This window comes from Myiozetetes cayanensis, unplaced genomic scaffold (genome assembly GCF_022539395.1).
Source record: "Myiozetetes cayanensis isolate MyiCay16 unplaced genomic scaffold, myiCay2020 scf9, whole genome shotgun sequence".
Taxonomy (NCBI): domain Eukaryota; kingdom Metazoa; phylum Chordata; class Aves; order Passeriformes; family Tyrannidae; genus Myiozetetes; species Myiozetetes cayanensis.
This window is the reverse complement of record NW_026088185.1, coordinates 460-14,583: the sequence shown is the minus strand read 5'-3', so window position 1 is coordinate 14,583 and position 14,124 is coordinate 460. Positions and strand designations below refer to the sequence as shown.

Here is a 14,124-nt window from a genome sequence, read left to right as displayed (position 1 = left end):
TAGCTTTTACCTTTTTATGCTTTAACTTTTACTTTTTCTGTTTCCGCTGGTTGAGGCTCTCTCAACACTGGGTTGGCCACCTCGGGGAGGGGAGAGGGCAATGGAGACAACATCTTCCTTGACCTTGCTCTTTGCACACCATGGTCCTTCTCCAGACCACTCCTCTGGCACCCAGGGAGGACAGGAGGGATGCAGACAAGGCCAGGAGCTGGGCAGGTTTCTCCCAAACCAGTATCCTTACCCACAAGCAGCAGCAGGGAATGCCCAGCCAATGCTGGCACTACTGTGGTGGGTTTGTTCTCCACTGAACATCCCTGGCTTTTCCAGCCTCATGCAGCCATGCACAGCTGCCAAGACCCTCCTGGGCCATGAGGAGGGTGGGAACTGTGAGACCAGAGCCACCTGGGTAGACACAGCATTAATGCAGCCAACATGAAACGCTGTTTGGATTCTGGATTGTTGGAAGGGCTCATTTCCCCCAGAATGGATCAGTTCCTGATGGTGTCCAGTCACATTCTGCAAGCAATTCAGAGATTTTTATTTGCTCTTCGCATAGGATGAGTGTCAATCTCCTCCAAGGCTGAGTCTGAGTGAACGCTCCCAGGATGGAAGCAAAGTTTTCCATCAGTTTGGATTAGGATACGCTCGGGCAGCTGTACAGAAGAGCTGCATGACCTCAGGGAAACCCAGTAGGAGGTGCTGTCTGTGGTGGCTCAGCTCCCTGCCAGCTGGGGCCAGCCAGGACTGGGGTGACCAGTGTCCTGCTAGAAAAGAGCGATGTGAGCGTGGCATGTACCTCTCCTCTCTCCCACAGGCACTCAATGGCTTCGTGCTTGTGGTGACCTCAGAAGGGCTGATATTTTACTCCTCGCATACAATTCAGGACTATCTGGGATTTCACCAGGTCAGTGGGACTCCTCTGACTTGCTGTGGTGGGTTTGCAGAGTCAATTTTTCCTTGGTGGTGGAGAATAGCCCCAGGTTCGCCGCTGGGAGGAGACTCTGCAAGGGTCACAGGGTCTCAGGGGGCTGTTTGGGGCTTTTCCTTGGTCTTGTGAATTTGGACCCCGTATTGCCAGACGTGGTCACTGATAGGTGACAAGGGACTTCTTTGGTCCACAGAGACTTTTCACCAGCCACGTTGATGGGCCATGAGGCTCATGGCTGTGGTGAGACATCTGGGGTTCCCTGCCCAGCTTGCCTTGGGCACCCACTCCCTTGGTGGCCGCTGGTAAATCCCATAAGGCTCCAAAGCTTTCTGGTTATCTTGGGCACCCAGGTAACCTGGAAGGCACTAGATCACGTTTACAGGGAAGTGGGACTTACCAGCAGTCCTTCAGCTACTGTGGTTTGGTGTTGCTCCCACACAGCTGGCTTTCCCCAATATCTGGTGTAGATGAGGACTGTCCACCTGAGCAAAGGGAGCAGGTCTCAGAGCCTTATTCTTTCGGGAATAGAGTAGGAATGAGGTGGCTTTGCTGCTGTTTTGTTCCCAAACCATGTTTTCATCTCATCCCATAAGTCAGCTTTAGGATTTTGAAAGACATCATGTTCCAGGGATGAGAGTGTCCCAGGGAAGCTGTATGGGCTCTTTAGGACTGCGGAGGAGGTCAGGCCCAACACGGGCAAGGGGTCCTTAGAGCCAGATGTGCTGTCTGTTCCCACTGGCATCAGTGTTGGTGGAAGGTGTCCGGCCTCATTTGGCCAGGTGGGGCCCTGACAGGCTGTTTCCAGGTGGGACATGAAAACTGGCACCTGGGGACAGGCTGCAGAGCTCACGGGTTGCGCTTTCCCTCCAGACAGATGTCATGCACCAGAGTGTCTTCGAGCTCATCCACACCGAGGACCAGCCGGAATTCAGGCGCAACCTCCACTGGGCCCACAACCCACCACACGCTCCCGAGGGTGAGCCTTCCTCAGAAGGTAAACGTAGGATGGCATCCTGGTTGGCCTGAGATGTGTGGCTCCCCAGGTACGATGGGAGCAGAGCTCCCTGACGCCACTTGCCCATGTCTGTGTGGCTGAAGCCATGGCTTCATCCAAACACCATGGCTTTTCCCGAGTTTCTGTTGCTGTGGTCACTACAAGCTGATGCAGTGCCCAGTGCTGGGGACCTCCGGCCCTTTCTAGGGATCTCCAGCCATCACCGGAGTGAATTCTTTCTTGATCTTCTCTCAGTCCATCTCTTCCACAGTGGGGAGAAGCCATGGTTCTTCTGCTGTGATCTACAAGCCGGATCAGCTTCCCCCAGAAAACTCTTCCTTCCTGGAAAGAAGCTTTGTGTGCCGTTTTCGCTGCCTCCTGGATAATTCCTCTGGCTTCCTGGTGAGTGCAGACCCTCCACAGCAGGAGGGTGGGACAGGCTTACCCAAGGGGTTCATATCATAGCTGAAGCAAGTTACTCTTGAGAGACCTTTCTACCATGTGCAGTATCTGCTTGTCTCAGCAAGGAGACTTTCCCTGTTTTCCACAGGCTTGGTCTGTACCTACAGCCTCTCCATGTGTGTTTTGTTCCTCTACTCTCAGAAATGCTGAATCTTGAACAAAAGTGCTTTTCCTCCATGTGTTTAACTTGATTTTTCTGTTAAAGGCATGTCTTTAAACCAAGCAGGTAGTATTCATCCCTGCTCCTCTCTGCTGTAGAGAAGGACAGGTCACAAGGGTGGTGAGGCCCTGGCACAGGTTGCCTTGAGAAGCTGTGGCTGCTCCATCCCTGCTGAAAGTGTTCAAGGCCAGGTTGGACGGGGCTTGGAGCAACCTGGGATAGTGGAAGGTGTCCCTGCCCATGGCAGGGGCTTGGAATGAGATGATCCTTAAGGTCCTTCCAAACCCAAGCCATTCTATGATTCAGTGATCCTATTTACACCAACTCTGCAGACAGACATCTTGCTCTGCTCCCTCTCTTCTCTCTTCATCCGCTTTTCTGCATAGTACTGAGCTTTTCTTCTCTTCCCAGGCTTTAAACCTGCAAGGCAGGCTGAAATTCCTTCATGGGCAGAACAAAAGGTCCGAAGATGGGTCTGCACTTCCCCCTCAGCTTGCTCTCTTCGCCATCTCCACCCCGCTGCAGCCCCCGTCCATCCTGCAGATCCGCACCAAGAACATGATCTTCAGGACCAAGCACAAGCTGGACTTCACCCCTTTGGCGTGTGATGCCAAGTAAGCAGCAGAGCTGGTTTGAGGGGTAGTGCTGTGGGCTTCCAGCATTGCATCCCAGCCCCTGCCTGGGTGGCAGCCCCCCGACACAGCCTGTGAGCTGAGTGTGTTCCTGGTCACCCGCAGGGGGAAGACTGTCCTGGGCTACACGGAGGCGGAGCTGCGGACGTGTGGCACCGGCTACCAGTTTGTCCATACCGCTGACACGCTGTACTGCGCCGAGAACCACGTCAGGAGTGAGAGGCTCTGCCCTGGCCACTTGTGCCCACCCCTAGTGCTGATGAGTGGGCTGGGACCACGGGCAGCTCTGTTGACTGCCATGTCCAGCCCAGGGGCTCTTTCCCTGTAGGATGCTTTACTTTATGCTTTGCTGTGGTGCTCTTGTCACTGCAGGGAGCTTGGGGTGGAGATACCAAGCTCTTAGAGACTGTCCAAAGGAGGGCAACAAAGATGGTAAAGGGCCTGGAGGGGAAGCCGTGTGAGGACACTGAGGGCACTTGATGTGTTCAGCTGGAGAAAAGGAGACTGAGAGGAGACCTCACTGCAGTTACAACTTCCTCAGGAGGAGCTGGGGAGGGGCAGGCCCTGAGCTCTGCTCTGGGGGAACCAGGGACAGGACCCAGGGAATGGCCTGGAGTTGTGTCAGGGCAGGGTCAGGTTGGATCTCAGGAAAAGGTTCTTCCCCCAGAGGGTGGTTGGCACTGAACAGGCTCCCCAGGGCAGTGGGCACAGCCCCAAGGCTGCCAGAGCTCCAGGAGGGTTTGGATGATCCTCTGGGGCACAGGGGGTGACCTTTGAGGGTGGACCTGTGCAGAGCTGAGTGTTGGACTGGATGACCCTTGTGGGTCCCTTCCAGCTCAGCATGGGATTCTGTGAGTGCAGGGAGGGGTATTTGGCTGGACCACACTTGTCCCCTGTGTGTGCCAGCCATACTCCTGCTCTGACCCCAGCTGCTTATCCTGGCAGGAAAGGGCAGTGTCACCAAAGGCAGCCGTGCCCCTGGTGATGTGGTGGCAGCCCTCAGCACATGTGCTTCCATCTGGCAGTGATGAAGACGGGGGAGAGCGGGCTGACGGTGTTCCGGCTGCTGACGAAGGAGAAGCGCTGGAAGTGGGTGCAGGCCAATGCACGGCTCGTCTACAAGAACGGCAAACCCGAGTACATTGTCGTCACCCAGAGACCCCTTGTGTATGTGCCATCAGGGGCAGCCTGGGCTGGGAGGGGGACAGGCTGGCTTTTTCCATTGCTGTGGCCTCTGGGATTCCCTGAGCAGGGCAGGATGTTGGATCTATCGTTGCTTCTTGTGCCTTTTAAAGGAGCAGCCATAGGATACTGTACTGTGATGCTGTTCAGCTACGTCCACCCTGCAAGGATGGGGTGATGCTTGGTTATGCTACAGATGTGGGGTTTTATGTGTGTGTGTATAAAAATGTGTGTGTGTGTGTATTTGTATGTAAATGTATGCTGGTTGTACCAAAGGGGCTTTGGCTTGCTGGGGCCACAATTATCCATTGCAGAAGCACTTTGTGGGGTGTGTTTGTGCACATGTAAGCCACAGTCTGCTCTTCCTGCCCTGCAGAGATGAAGAAGGAGGAGAACACCTTCGGAAACGGTCCATGCATCTTCCATTCACCTTTGCCACAGGAGAGGCGCTCCTATACCAAAGTGCATATCCTCTCCTGGGCTTCCCTGATCCTTTCCAGAGCAAAGAGAGAACCAGCAAGTCCAAGAAGATCTCCTGCAGCCATGGAGGGCGCTCCCAGAAGAATGGTGTCAGCCCCAGTTCTCTGCTGGGCACTGTAATGCGACAGGACAAGGCAGTGCACACCTCCCACCAGGCTCCCACTCCTAACCCCTCCTGCAGCAGCATTTTCCACCTCGAGGACATGTCCATCCTGCCAGATGCAGGAAGGGATAGCTGGAGTATGGGTGCTGCTCCAGTTTCTTCAAGGGGGAACAGCCTCAAACAGGAGCTGCTGGATTTGCAGCAGGAGGACCCTCTCTCAGCCACCCTGGACTCGCTGTCAATTAAGAGTGATGAGAGCTGTTCCAACAATGAGCTCTTCAGTGCATTGGAGGGGCTGGGGTTGAACGCAGAGGACCTGGAGCTCCTGCTGCTGGATGAGAAGATGGTGATGGTCAATGCGGACCCAGAGCACTCTCCATCCCTGAAAGACAGCCTGGCCAGCAACCAGATTCTCTCCTACATCCACAGCACGAGGGACGAGCACGAGGGAGGGCAACAAGTGTGTCCCCTGCCAGGCCCATCCCCGAGCCCACGGGGAGGCCCTACTCCATCCCACACTCCGTCCTATGCAGGGAATGAGGACCTGCCACAGGGTGTGGTGCAGCCCAGCCCTGCCCTGGGCCAGCCCCCTGTCCAGTTGTGGCAACAGCCCCTCCACACTGTGCCAGGGCTGCTGCCAGAGGAGGAAAGGCTGTCGGATGGCTCGCAGAGACCAGCTGGGGAAGAGGCTCTGCTCCGCTTCCTCCAGCCAGCACAGGGCACCCCATGGGACGAGGCCTCCACCTCACCCCCAGAAGCCCCCTGCACGCAGGAGCCACCCAGGGCTCGGTGGCTTGAGGGTGACTATGCAGAAGTGCAGCCCATCCAGGAGGATGCTCACCGGTCCTTCTCCCTGCCCAGCCAGTGCCAGGACCATGTGGGGCTCCCCGGCCGGCCGAAACACCGTCACTCGCCAGTGAATGGGCTGTGTGGCCACAGCCCCGACTCCCCTCCACACCTCCTTCCCAGCAGCAACACTAGCCCTAGCCCGTGGCAGGACTATGTTTCCCCACTCCTGGGGTCTCCAGCTCAGCCTGGTTTTTATGGCATCAGCCAAGAGCTGATCTCCCAGCACCAGAGCTGCTTGGGTCCAGGGCCCAGCCTGCTGCCACAGCACTTCAACCTGAACGGATTATGCAGCATGGAAACCACAGGCAGTGGGAGCTCCCAGGAAGAGGTGGCTCTGTACCGCAGTTTTTTCCCCCCTACCTACCAGCTTATTCCGAAAAAGCAGCTGAGTTCTGATCCCTCTGTGCCACAGCACCCTTTCCCAAGCTCAGCTGCAGGGCACTTCAGGAATATCGGCAGCTGTCTGGAGACTCTGAATTCCTACGGGGCGTATACCTCTGCTCTGAGCCAGGAGGGCAGGCACAGGGTAAGGGCCTGCTTCCACTCTGGGGTTCAGTGTTCTCTGTGCTGGTATTTCCCAGGAGCCTCAGCACTGGGAGGCACACTCTGACCGGTGAGGACATGGAAATGGCCTTGCTCTAGCTACTGCGTGGCCAGAAAGGGAAGTTTTAGTGGCTTTTCTTTGCACCAAGAGTTGAAGAGCAAAAGGTTTGTATTAGGAGTAGTTCCAGCCAGGCACTGGTGAGCTGTGATGGGTGATACAAAGCACATGTGAGATGACATTCTGTAGCACCAGGTCTTGCCTTTGTGGAAGCATCCCCTGGCCTGTGCACAACTCATGGAGAGCCCACCTGGCTGCTGCTGAGCCCTCCAGCATCACAAGGCCAGGACCATAGCACTGGATCTGAGTGTCACCTGCACCTCAGCTCCTCCCATTCCACACCACCTTCAACTCGTATGCCAGGCACCTTCTTGCTCTGTTGAAGAGCTTAACTCTGGCCCTGCCTGGGACTGTGGGAGTGTGTAGAACCAGCCCTGACATATCTCTAGAGCTCGGTGGCCACCTCGTGTTTTTGGCTTACCAGGAGTGCAGGTGCAGGACCAGGCACTGTTTTAGATTGCAGCCAAGGTGCTCGTGGTTTCCCGTGATCCACAGGGCTGGGATACTTGCCCAGGCAGGTCCGTAGGTGAAAAGTAGTGCCAGCAGCGGGTCAGCATTTGCAGGAGAGGCCCTGGGGGAAGGCTGGGACGTGCATGGGGTGGCTGCTAAGCCCCTGTCCCAGGGCACGAGGGCAGGAGCAGCCCTGCTCCCCCTGCAAACGGCCTCACCCCCGTTTTCTCTCTCTCCTAGACCCTCAATGGCCGTGATTTTCCTAGCTCTCCCATGGGACTCCTCGAAGAACACCAGGTGCTGGGAGGAACCTGCCAGCATCAGCCCCAGGCAGAAGTGCTGCCAGATCACCCCCATGCCTCCAGTGGGGACTTTTGCCTCTAGGAGAGACTGGAATGGACAAAGCAGGACTATTCCCTGGGGAACTGCCTTCAGGTTTCAGACACCAAACCTCCCCAGCTGCTGGTGCTCTTGATGTTGGTTGCTTTGACTCAGCTGGGGTTTCTTTGCCCTTTTATCAATTTGGCATCGTCCTACTCCATGTACCATTCTTGTGGAGGGGTCCCTGGCCTGGGGAGGGCTGAAGGACAGATTTCCCAGGGCACTGGGAGCACGCTGGGCTGCGATGCAGGTCTCATATTGTTCAGGAGTTAAGTGGCTCTTGGTCAGCTGTAGGATCTCATTTATCACTTGCTGTCTCTCATCCTACCCATCCAACCTCCTGAACGTGTATTTTTGGTGTATTTTACCAGACTTCTGGAAACCGAGGTTGCTTCCCTGGCTGTGGCTAGCCTCCCATGGTTTGTTAGGCCCTGGCAGTGCCTGTGTCAGGCAGCCCTGGCCCTGAAAGACAGGCACGTTTTGGATGGCTGATGTCCTCCTGCTTTACCAAAGCTTTGCATTTCCATGCATGATCCAATGCGGATGCAGGACCTGTGTGTGCAAAAAACGAAAGACAGAAAAGGTTTTCACCTCTGGTATTAAATTCCCTGCCATCCCAGCCAGGCACCTGTGGCTGTGACCACCTTGTACAGATACTGCCTGTTTTATAAGGAAAAGGAACCCTGTTCTTGTGTTGCTCGAATCCTTCCCCACCTCAGCTCTCCCTGTGTCCAGGTATTCCCATGGTTAGGATCCAGATTAGAGCTCCTGCAGCCAGCACCCTGGGGCTTGTTGTCTTGTATGTGGTGTGTCCAAGTTGGCTACTCAACTAGTTTTCTCCTGGGTGATGGGCTCTGAGGTACCTTCAGACTTTCATGTGAATTTCTATCCTTTTCTTTCAATAAATGGCTTTGGAGCTCATTCCCTGACATCCCCCTTTCTTGGTTGTGTCTTTTCCTGATCTGAAGCATGTCAGGATTTGGCTTGGCTGCAGCACTGAAACCCAGGTCTTGCCACCGGTGGCCTGGGACGCAATGGTTTGTTTTGGAAGGGACCCTAAGGATCATCTTGGAATGATGAGTCACCCCACCCCGCTCAGAGCCTTTGGGGTGCTGGGTGCAATGTCGGGTCCTGCCATGGATGTTTGAAAGGAGCTGAGAAATTTGACAGAGAAGGGTGAGTGTGTAAAAACCCAAACCAAAACAATTAAAATATTTCAATATATGTCATTATTTATGTACAAATATAATACATATATAATATTTATATATAGTTATGCATAGATATATTGAAATGTAAAGTGTATGTATTTATAAAGTGGCTATATAATGGGAAACTTCCTTTAAGACAAACCAGCTGATACTTTTCCCCTGGATTGTTGTTTTTCAGTCTGGAAATCAGAAGAAACACAGTTTTTCTTTTTTCTGAATATTAGGTTTTCCAACATTCCCACCCCTACCTAGCACCTGCTTTTCCTTAACAAAACTAGGCAGTTTTGTAATATTTCTGAAGTTTGATGGAGATACGCCGGGAACATTTGATCTTTTATGTTTTCTGTGCCCTACTCTGCTTTTTCTTCCCTTTTCCTTCAAAAGAGTTGGCACTGGGCAGCACCACACACACCGATGGGGATGGAGGGACAGCCTCTCCCAGAACTGCGTCACCGGCACCAGAGCATCCTTGTGGCTGCAGTCAGTGACTTCCAGTGGTCCATTGAATCCCAGATGCTGAGAACAACCTGACTGCTGGGAAACTTTCTCCCTGAGCCAGGTCCTGGGCGTGTGGGCAATTGTACCATCACCCCATGTCCTGCTTGGTTTCTTCTCTTCCTTGCACCAAGAGCTTCCCAGCAGCCAAGGTGACCTAGGGAGGACTGCAGCTCTCCTGCCTTTGTCATCAGGGTGCTGTGTTCTAGTTGACCACAGCATCTGTTTGTCCAGTGCTGTGTTGCTATGAGGTCTGTGGAGCAGCAGCCATCATTTCTGCGGAGAGAGGTGCCCTCTGCTCCCCAAGGAGGCCTGCTCCTCCATAAGTCATGCCCATCCTCACGCCAGCTGCTGCCTGTCCTCCCCCGGGCCTTGTGGCACTGATTTTTTACACCCTGGACCCGCCCAGGGAGCCTGGCTGGAGCGAAACTTCTGCTGCAGCAAAGAAGAAGCCTCTGTTCAGCATCCACAGCCTGCCCTGAACCATGGCAGTAAAAAAGCGGGACTGGGCTGTGCTGTTCTTTTGTTTGCACACCTGGGGTGAGCATGGTCCCTTGGGGTGTGCTCACCCCAAATTTATGGGTGAGGCTGAGGAAGGTGTGAGAAAAGAGTATGGAGAGTTTAGAATCATAGAATATCCTGAGTTGGAAGGAACCCACAAGGATCATGGAAGTCCATCTGCTGGGCCTGCACAGAACAGCTCCACATCTACCTTGCCCAGTTGTCTGTATTGGTGCTGGGTTCCAGCCGTTTCTGATTGTTTTGGCTCTCCAGAGGAGGAAATGTCTCTTTTCAAGCTTGCCCAAGAACAGCTTGCACCTCTGAGCTTATTGCCTTCTCACAGGATAGTTTGTGCCAGAAAACCCTTTGGCTTGAGTTTGAAATAGCATTAGTGTTAAAAATCCCAGCCCAGGCTGCTGGTGGCCTGGCCACATAAGGGGAGGCAAACTGCAGCTCTCGAGGGGGAAGAAAATCCATTTGCACCTTGGACCTCTGCACCCATCAGTAGCTGGAATTACTCTGCAGAAAGCAGAGCCTGGCAGTGAAGGATCAAGCAAAGGAGCAATGTGAGTCCTGCACACAAAGTGGAGGAGCTCAGAGGTGGATTGAGCTGTACATCAACCCCAGGGACAGAAGGGACACCAGGCCTGTCATCCCTGCTGCTGGTGAGGCCGTCGCAGTGTGGAGCGGCTTGGGAAGATCCTTGCTTTTGCTTAGACCTTGTTGCCTTCCCAGTAGGGAGAGTGGGTAGAGATATTTGAGCTAATTTTGGGAGCATAACAGACACACTGGGCTGGACTCTTCTGAGGTGCTCTCCAGGCTACAGTGATCCCATGTGGTTCAGTTCATCCTAAGAGACATTTTGCCAAGGTGCCTTTACCTTCGGACAGGAGCCTCTGCTTCTCCTCTACTGCCTCTGGAGGAGAAGCAGGGTTTTATGGGTTTGATCCTGGCATTTACAGCTTTGATCCTGCCCTTAAGTAACTGCCTGCAGTTCATTTGGGAGTTGTTTTCCCAAGGTGTCCATGTGCCTGTCAGCAGCTGACTCCTGGTGCTGTCAGGAAAGGAGCACTCCCAGCAGCATGGTGGGGTACAGATCGTGCAGTCCCATGAGGAGAGGAACCTGCCTATCACCCCCCATGGGACACAGAACCAAGGCAGGGCAGGGGGGAAAGCTCAGCCTTCTCTTTCCCCTCAGCAGGAATAAAGTTCCTGCAGCAAAGGAGGCTTTGAAGAAAGGTGGAAGGGAAGCCAGGCAAGACTGTGGCAAGCTGGGAGAGGAACAGTCCAAGCATTATCCATGCTGGCTGCACTCCTGTGGAGGTAATCTCATAGTTATTTTAGACTCCAGCTGGGATGTAACTCTGCTTCCAGCTTTTGCAATATCCTGCCAAGCCCATGCTCCAAATTTGCCCTTTGCTGGCTCTGAGCAAGGCAGGGCCACGTGCTGAGAACCTGCCAGCATCAGTCGAGGAGAAAGACCTTTGCTCTGCTCTGTGTGCTGGGTGTGCATTTTTGTGCCTTGCTGCCCATCTCAGGGCTCCTGGGAAGGGGGTCTGGAACCTTGGGCTTGGGCTTGTCTTGGTTTGGTGTTTGGTTTTTTTTGTTTTGTTTTTTTTTTTTTTTTTGTTTGTTTGTTTGTTTGTTTGTTTTGTGGTTTTTTGTTTGTTTTTTTTTTTTTGTCTCCATTATACACAGATTTAAAGATAAAACTGGAGCAGTTGGATCCATGCTTCCTAATGCTGAGGAGTTCCTTGCTCCCTAAAACCATCCTGTACAAACATGGGAGATGTCATGTGGGAGATGGTTGGTTTTGTGTCCTGGAAATACATGAGGAGGCTGCGAAGAGGCTCAGATCTGAGCTCCTCCCTCATATCAGCACAGATGGCTTCTCCTTCGGCAGGATTTCTGTACCAGCTCTGGGTTTGGAGTAAGTTACAAGCTTGTGGTGAGATTTCACAGTTGTGGATCACATCTCCTGGGCACACTTGGTTGCTTGCTCGAAGTGTGCTTTGAAGGGCTTCAACCTCAGCAGTGCTCCTCAACAGCAAGTCTGGGTTGAATCAACTGCAACTGCTGCTGGTCCTCAGATCCCACAAGGATTTGAGTCCTTGCCCAGTTTCAGCTGGATAGTGCTTCAATTTGATGGGTTCTTGGAGGTGGATCAGCAAACACTTTTTTGAAGTTTGGTTTGCTTCTTTGTTTTCAGGATAGAAAAGGAAAACCCAGCTGGATTGGGGGAAAAGGGAGGATGGAAAGGTCTCTGTTTAAAGCAGGCTTTGCTTTCTTAGCCAGGTTGTTTAAGCAAGAGAAGTCTCTACATCCTTTGAAATAGATTAAGTGTGGCTCCAGGGGCCATTGTGGAGAGCCAGCACTGTAAAAATGCAGATTTCAGGAAAGCCTTATGCACTGTGACAATTTAAAGTACCCCCAAAGGGCGTTTGCTCAGGCAGAAACACGCTTTATTTGAAGCATATTATGAATGAGACAGGGGAACAATTTGTTTGCTGGAGATGGGCAGAGGATCAGTTAAGCAGAGCACAGGGCACAGAGCAAGTCAATTTGCAAAAGGGCAAAACAGAGAGGCGGTGGCTATATCCTGTCTGGCTTCCAGCATGTCCTCCTCACTGAGATGGAGTTGAGGAGCTCGACTTCAGGATCCTGAGTGCCTGCAGCATCCCTGGATGAGGAGACTTGCCTGCCCTGAGGAGGAGACTCGCTGCTGGGCATTGAGGCCACTGAGCTGCAGCAGGCACCCTCCTGAGGGCATGGGGGCATGCCCTTGGCTCTGCTCTTCCTCCTGCTTATCCTGATCAGTGGGACTGGGGGCGTTTCCCAGTGTGCTTGGACAGTTGTTGTGCTGCAAGGAGCTGTTCGGCCCAGAACCTCTTCAGGTGGTAACAGCTCACTTAGCTGCATGGAAGTACCGTGAAACCAAACCCTAAACATCTCTGGAGATGGAAAAAGGAATGGGGCAAGTCCATTTGTGGGTTTTAGGTTGAAGGGGAAGGCTGACTGCCTTGGAATTTAATTTATCTTCTTTTTGAGGGGAAGGGGCTTTCCTTTGCTTAAGGTAGAAAGCGAAGTGCTCAGAACTGCAAAATCTTCCTAGATACCAAAATTGAATTGTTTAAACAGGAAAAGGAAATATCTCAAAAAATGAAGGTTTTTTCTTTTTGCAGAACCTATCTGAAAGTGACTGGGAAAAAAGAGCAGCATAGTGGCCTTAAAACTTAGTGGGTGTGCATGTTTTAGTGCTGATTCTGTGTGGAAGACACGGGATCTGCATGAGTTAATGTCATGACCTCAAGGACCAAACATCCTTCTGAACTTCAAGTTTCATGACCTCAAAGTATGTCCTCAATGACCAAAAACATCCTTCTGGATTTTGAGAACCCATGAATCCAGTAGAGTGCTTGTAAGTTAATTGGAATGTGAGAAGAGGTGGAAAATCATTTCACTGTCCACTGGGTGGGGTACAATTTAGAGTGGCCATGGGGCTCTTTGTGTATGGGCAACACAACCACCACTGCCCAGGCAGGGACAGCTGACAATCCACCTGGAGTAACCCAGCCTACGAGGGATCTGCCTGGGCAACACAGGATTGCTCTTCATTTCATCCAGATGTTAAATTCCCCCTCTCCTTAAGGGCAGGACTTTGTTTGGTGCTGAGGTTTCTTGTAGGACAGACCTAGAGCAAGAACTTAACTGCTCTCTACAACTCCCTGACAGGAGGGTGGAGCCAAATGGGCGTCTGGCTCTGCTACCGGGTAACAAGGGACAGGATGAGAGGAAACAGCCTCAAGTTATACCAGGGGAGGTTTAGATTGGATTTTAGGGAAGATTTCTTTATTGAAAGGAGGTCAGATATCAAAACTGGCTGCCCAGGGCAGTGGTGAAGTCACCAACCTTGGAAGTGTATGGATGTGGCACTTGTTGACATGGTGTAGTGATGGGCTTGGTGGTGCTGGGTTAATGGTTGAACTCTATGATCTTAGAGGGCTTTTCCAATTGTAATGATTCCATGATCCTGTAATTCTACTGCCATCCTGTGTCACTTGGTGCAGTCCCTGTAATAAGCACAGCCATTCTGCTGTTCCTTATCTTTAAGGACCCATCCAGGGGAAACTGGGGGTTTCATTCAACACAAAGGGCCCTCAGTTTCCCACTGTGGTACCAGCCTTTAGCAAGAAACTGCTGATAGTTTTGGGCTAGACAGTGGGACATTCTTAAAAGGACAGCAGTTCCCACTCCATGGGAGTGCAGGTGCCTTGTAGATCCTTCCATGGATGATAACATAACCATCATGTTATGCTTTGTTCTACTGCTTTGGCTGTGATGAGATTTCAGTCCCTAAAACTCCTGCTGTCACCCCCAGTGGCTGAGCCTGCCCAGCCCCAGTAACTGTCCCACAAGCTTCCCCTCTATACTGGTCCATGTGCCGTTGGAAGCAGCAACCTACAGGCTTCATCTGAAAAGTCTTCCCCCTCTGTTTCCTGTCCGTTCCCTCTCTATTCCCCCTGAATTTCCCTTTTATTTCCTCTCAATTCCCTATCCCCGCTCAATTCCCCCTCCATTCCCTCTCAATTCCCCGTTTCCCATCTGTTCCCTCTCAATTCCCCTTCTCTCCTTTCT

General features: G+C 52.6%; 1 protein-coding gene across 1 annotated transcript in view; it reads left to right on the top strand.

The window, feature by feature from the left end:
• LOC126652843 (aryl hydrocarbon receptor-like) overlaps positions 1–7,975 on the top strand; it is a 47,223-nt gene extending 39,248 nt beyond the window's left edge. The window contains exons 4-11 of the mRNA XM_050339998.1: positions 815–904; positions 1,799–1,922; positions 2,194–2,324; positions 2,956–3,158; positions 3,282–3,391; positions 4,202–4,343; positions 4,735–6,316; positions 7,142–7,975. Of these exons, the coding sequence (XP_050195955.1) occupies positions 815–904; positions 1,799–1,922; positions 2,194–2,324; positions 2,956–3,158; positions 3,282–3,391; positions 4,202–4,343; positions 4,735–6,316; positions 7,142–7,285 (2,526 nt within the window). The 3' untranslated portion in view covers positions 7,286–7,975. The remainder of the gene's footprint in view (positions 1–814; positions 905–1,798; positions 1,923–2,193; positions 2,325–2,955; positions 3,159–3,281; positions 3,392–4,201; positions 4,344–4,734; positions 6,317–7,141) is intronic.
• Positions 7,976–14,124: the final 6,149 nt, after the last annotated feature.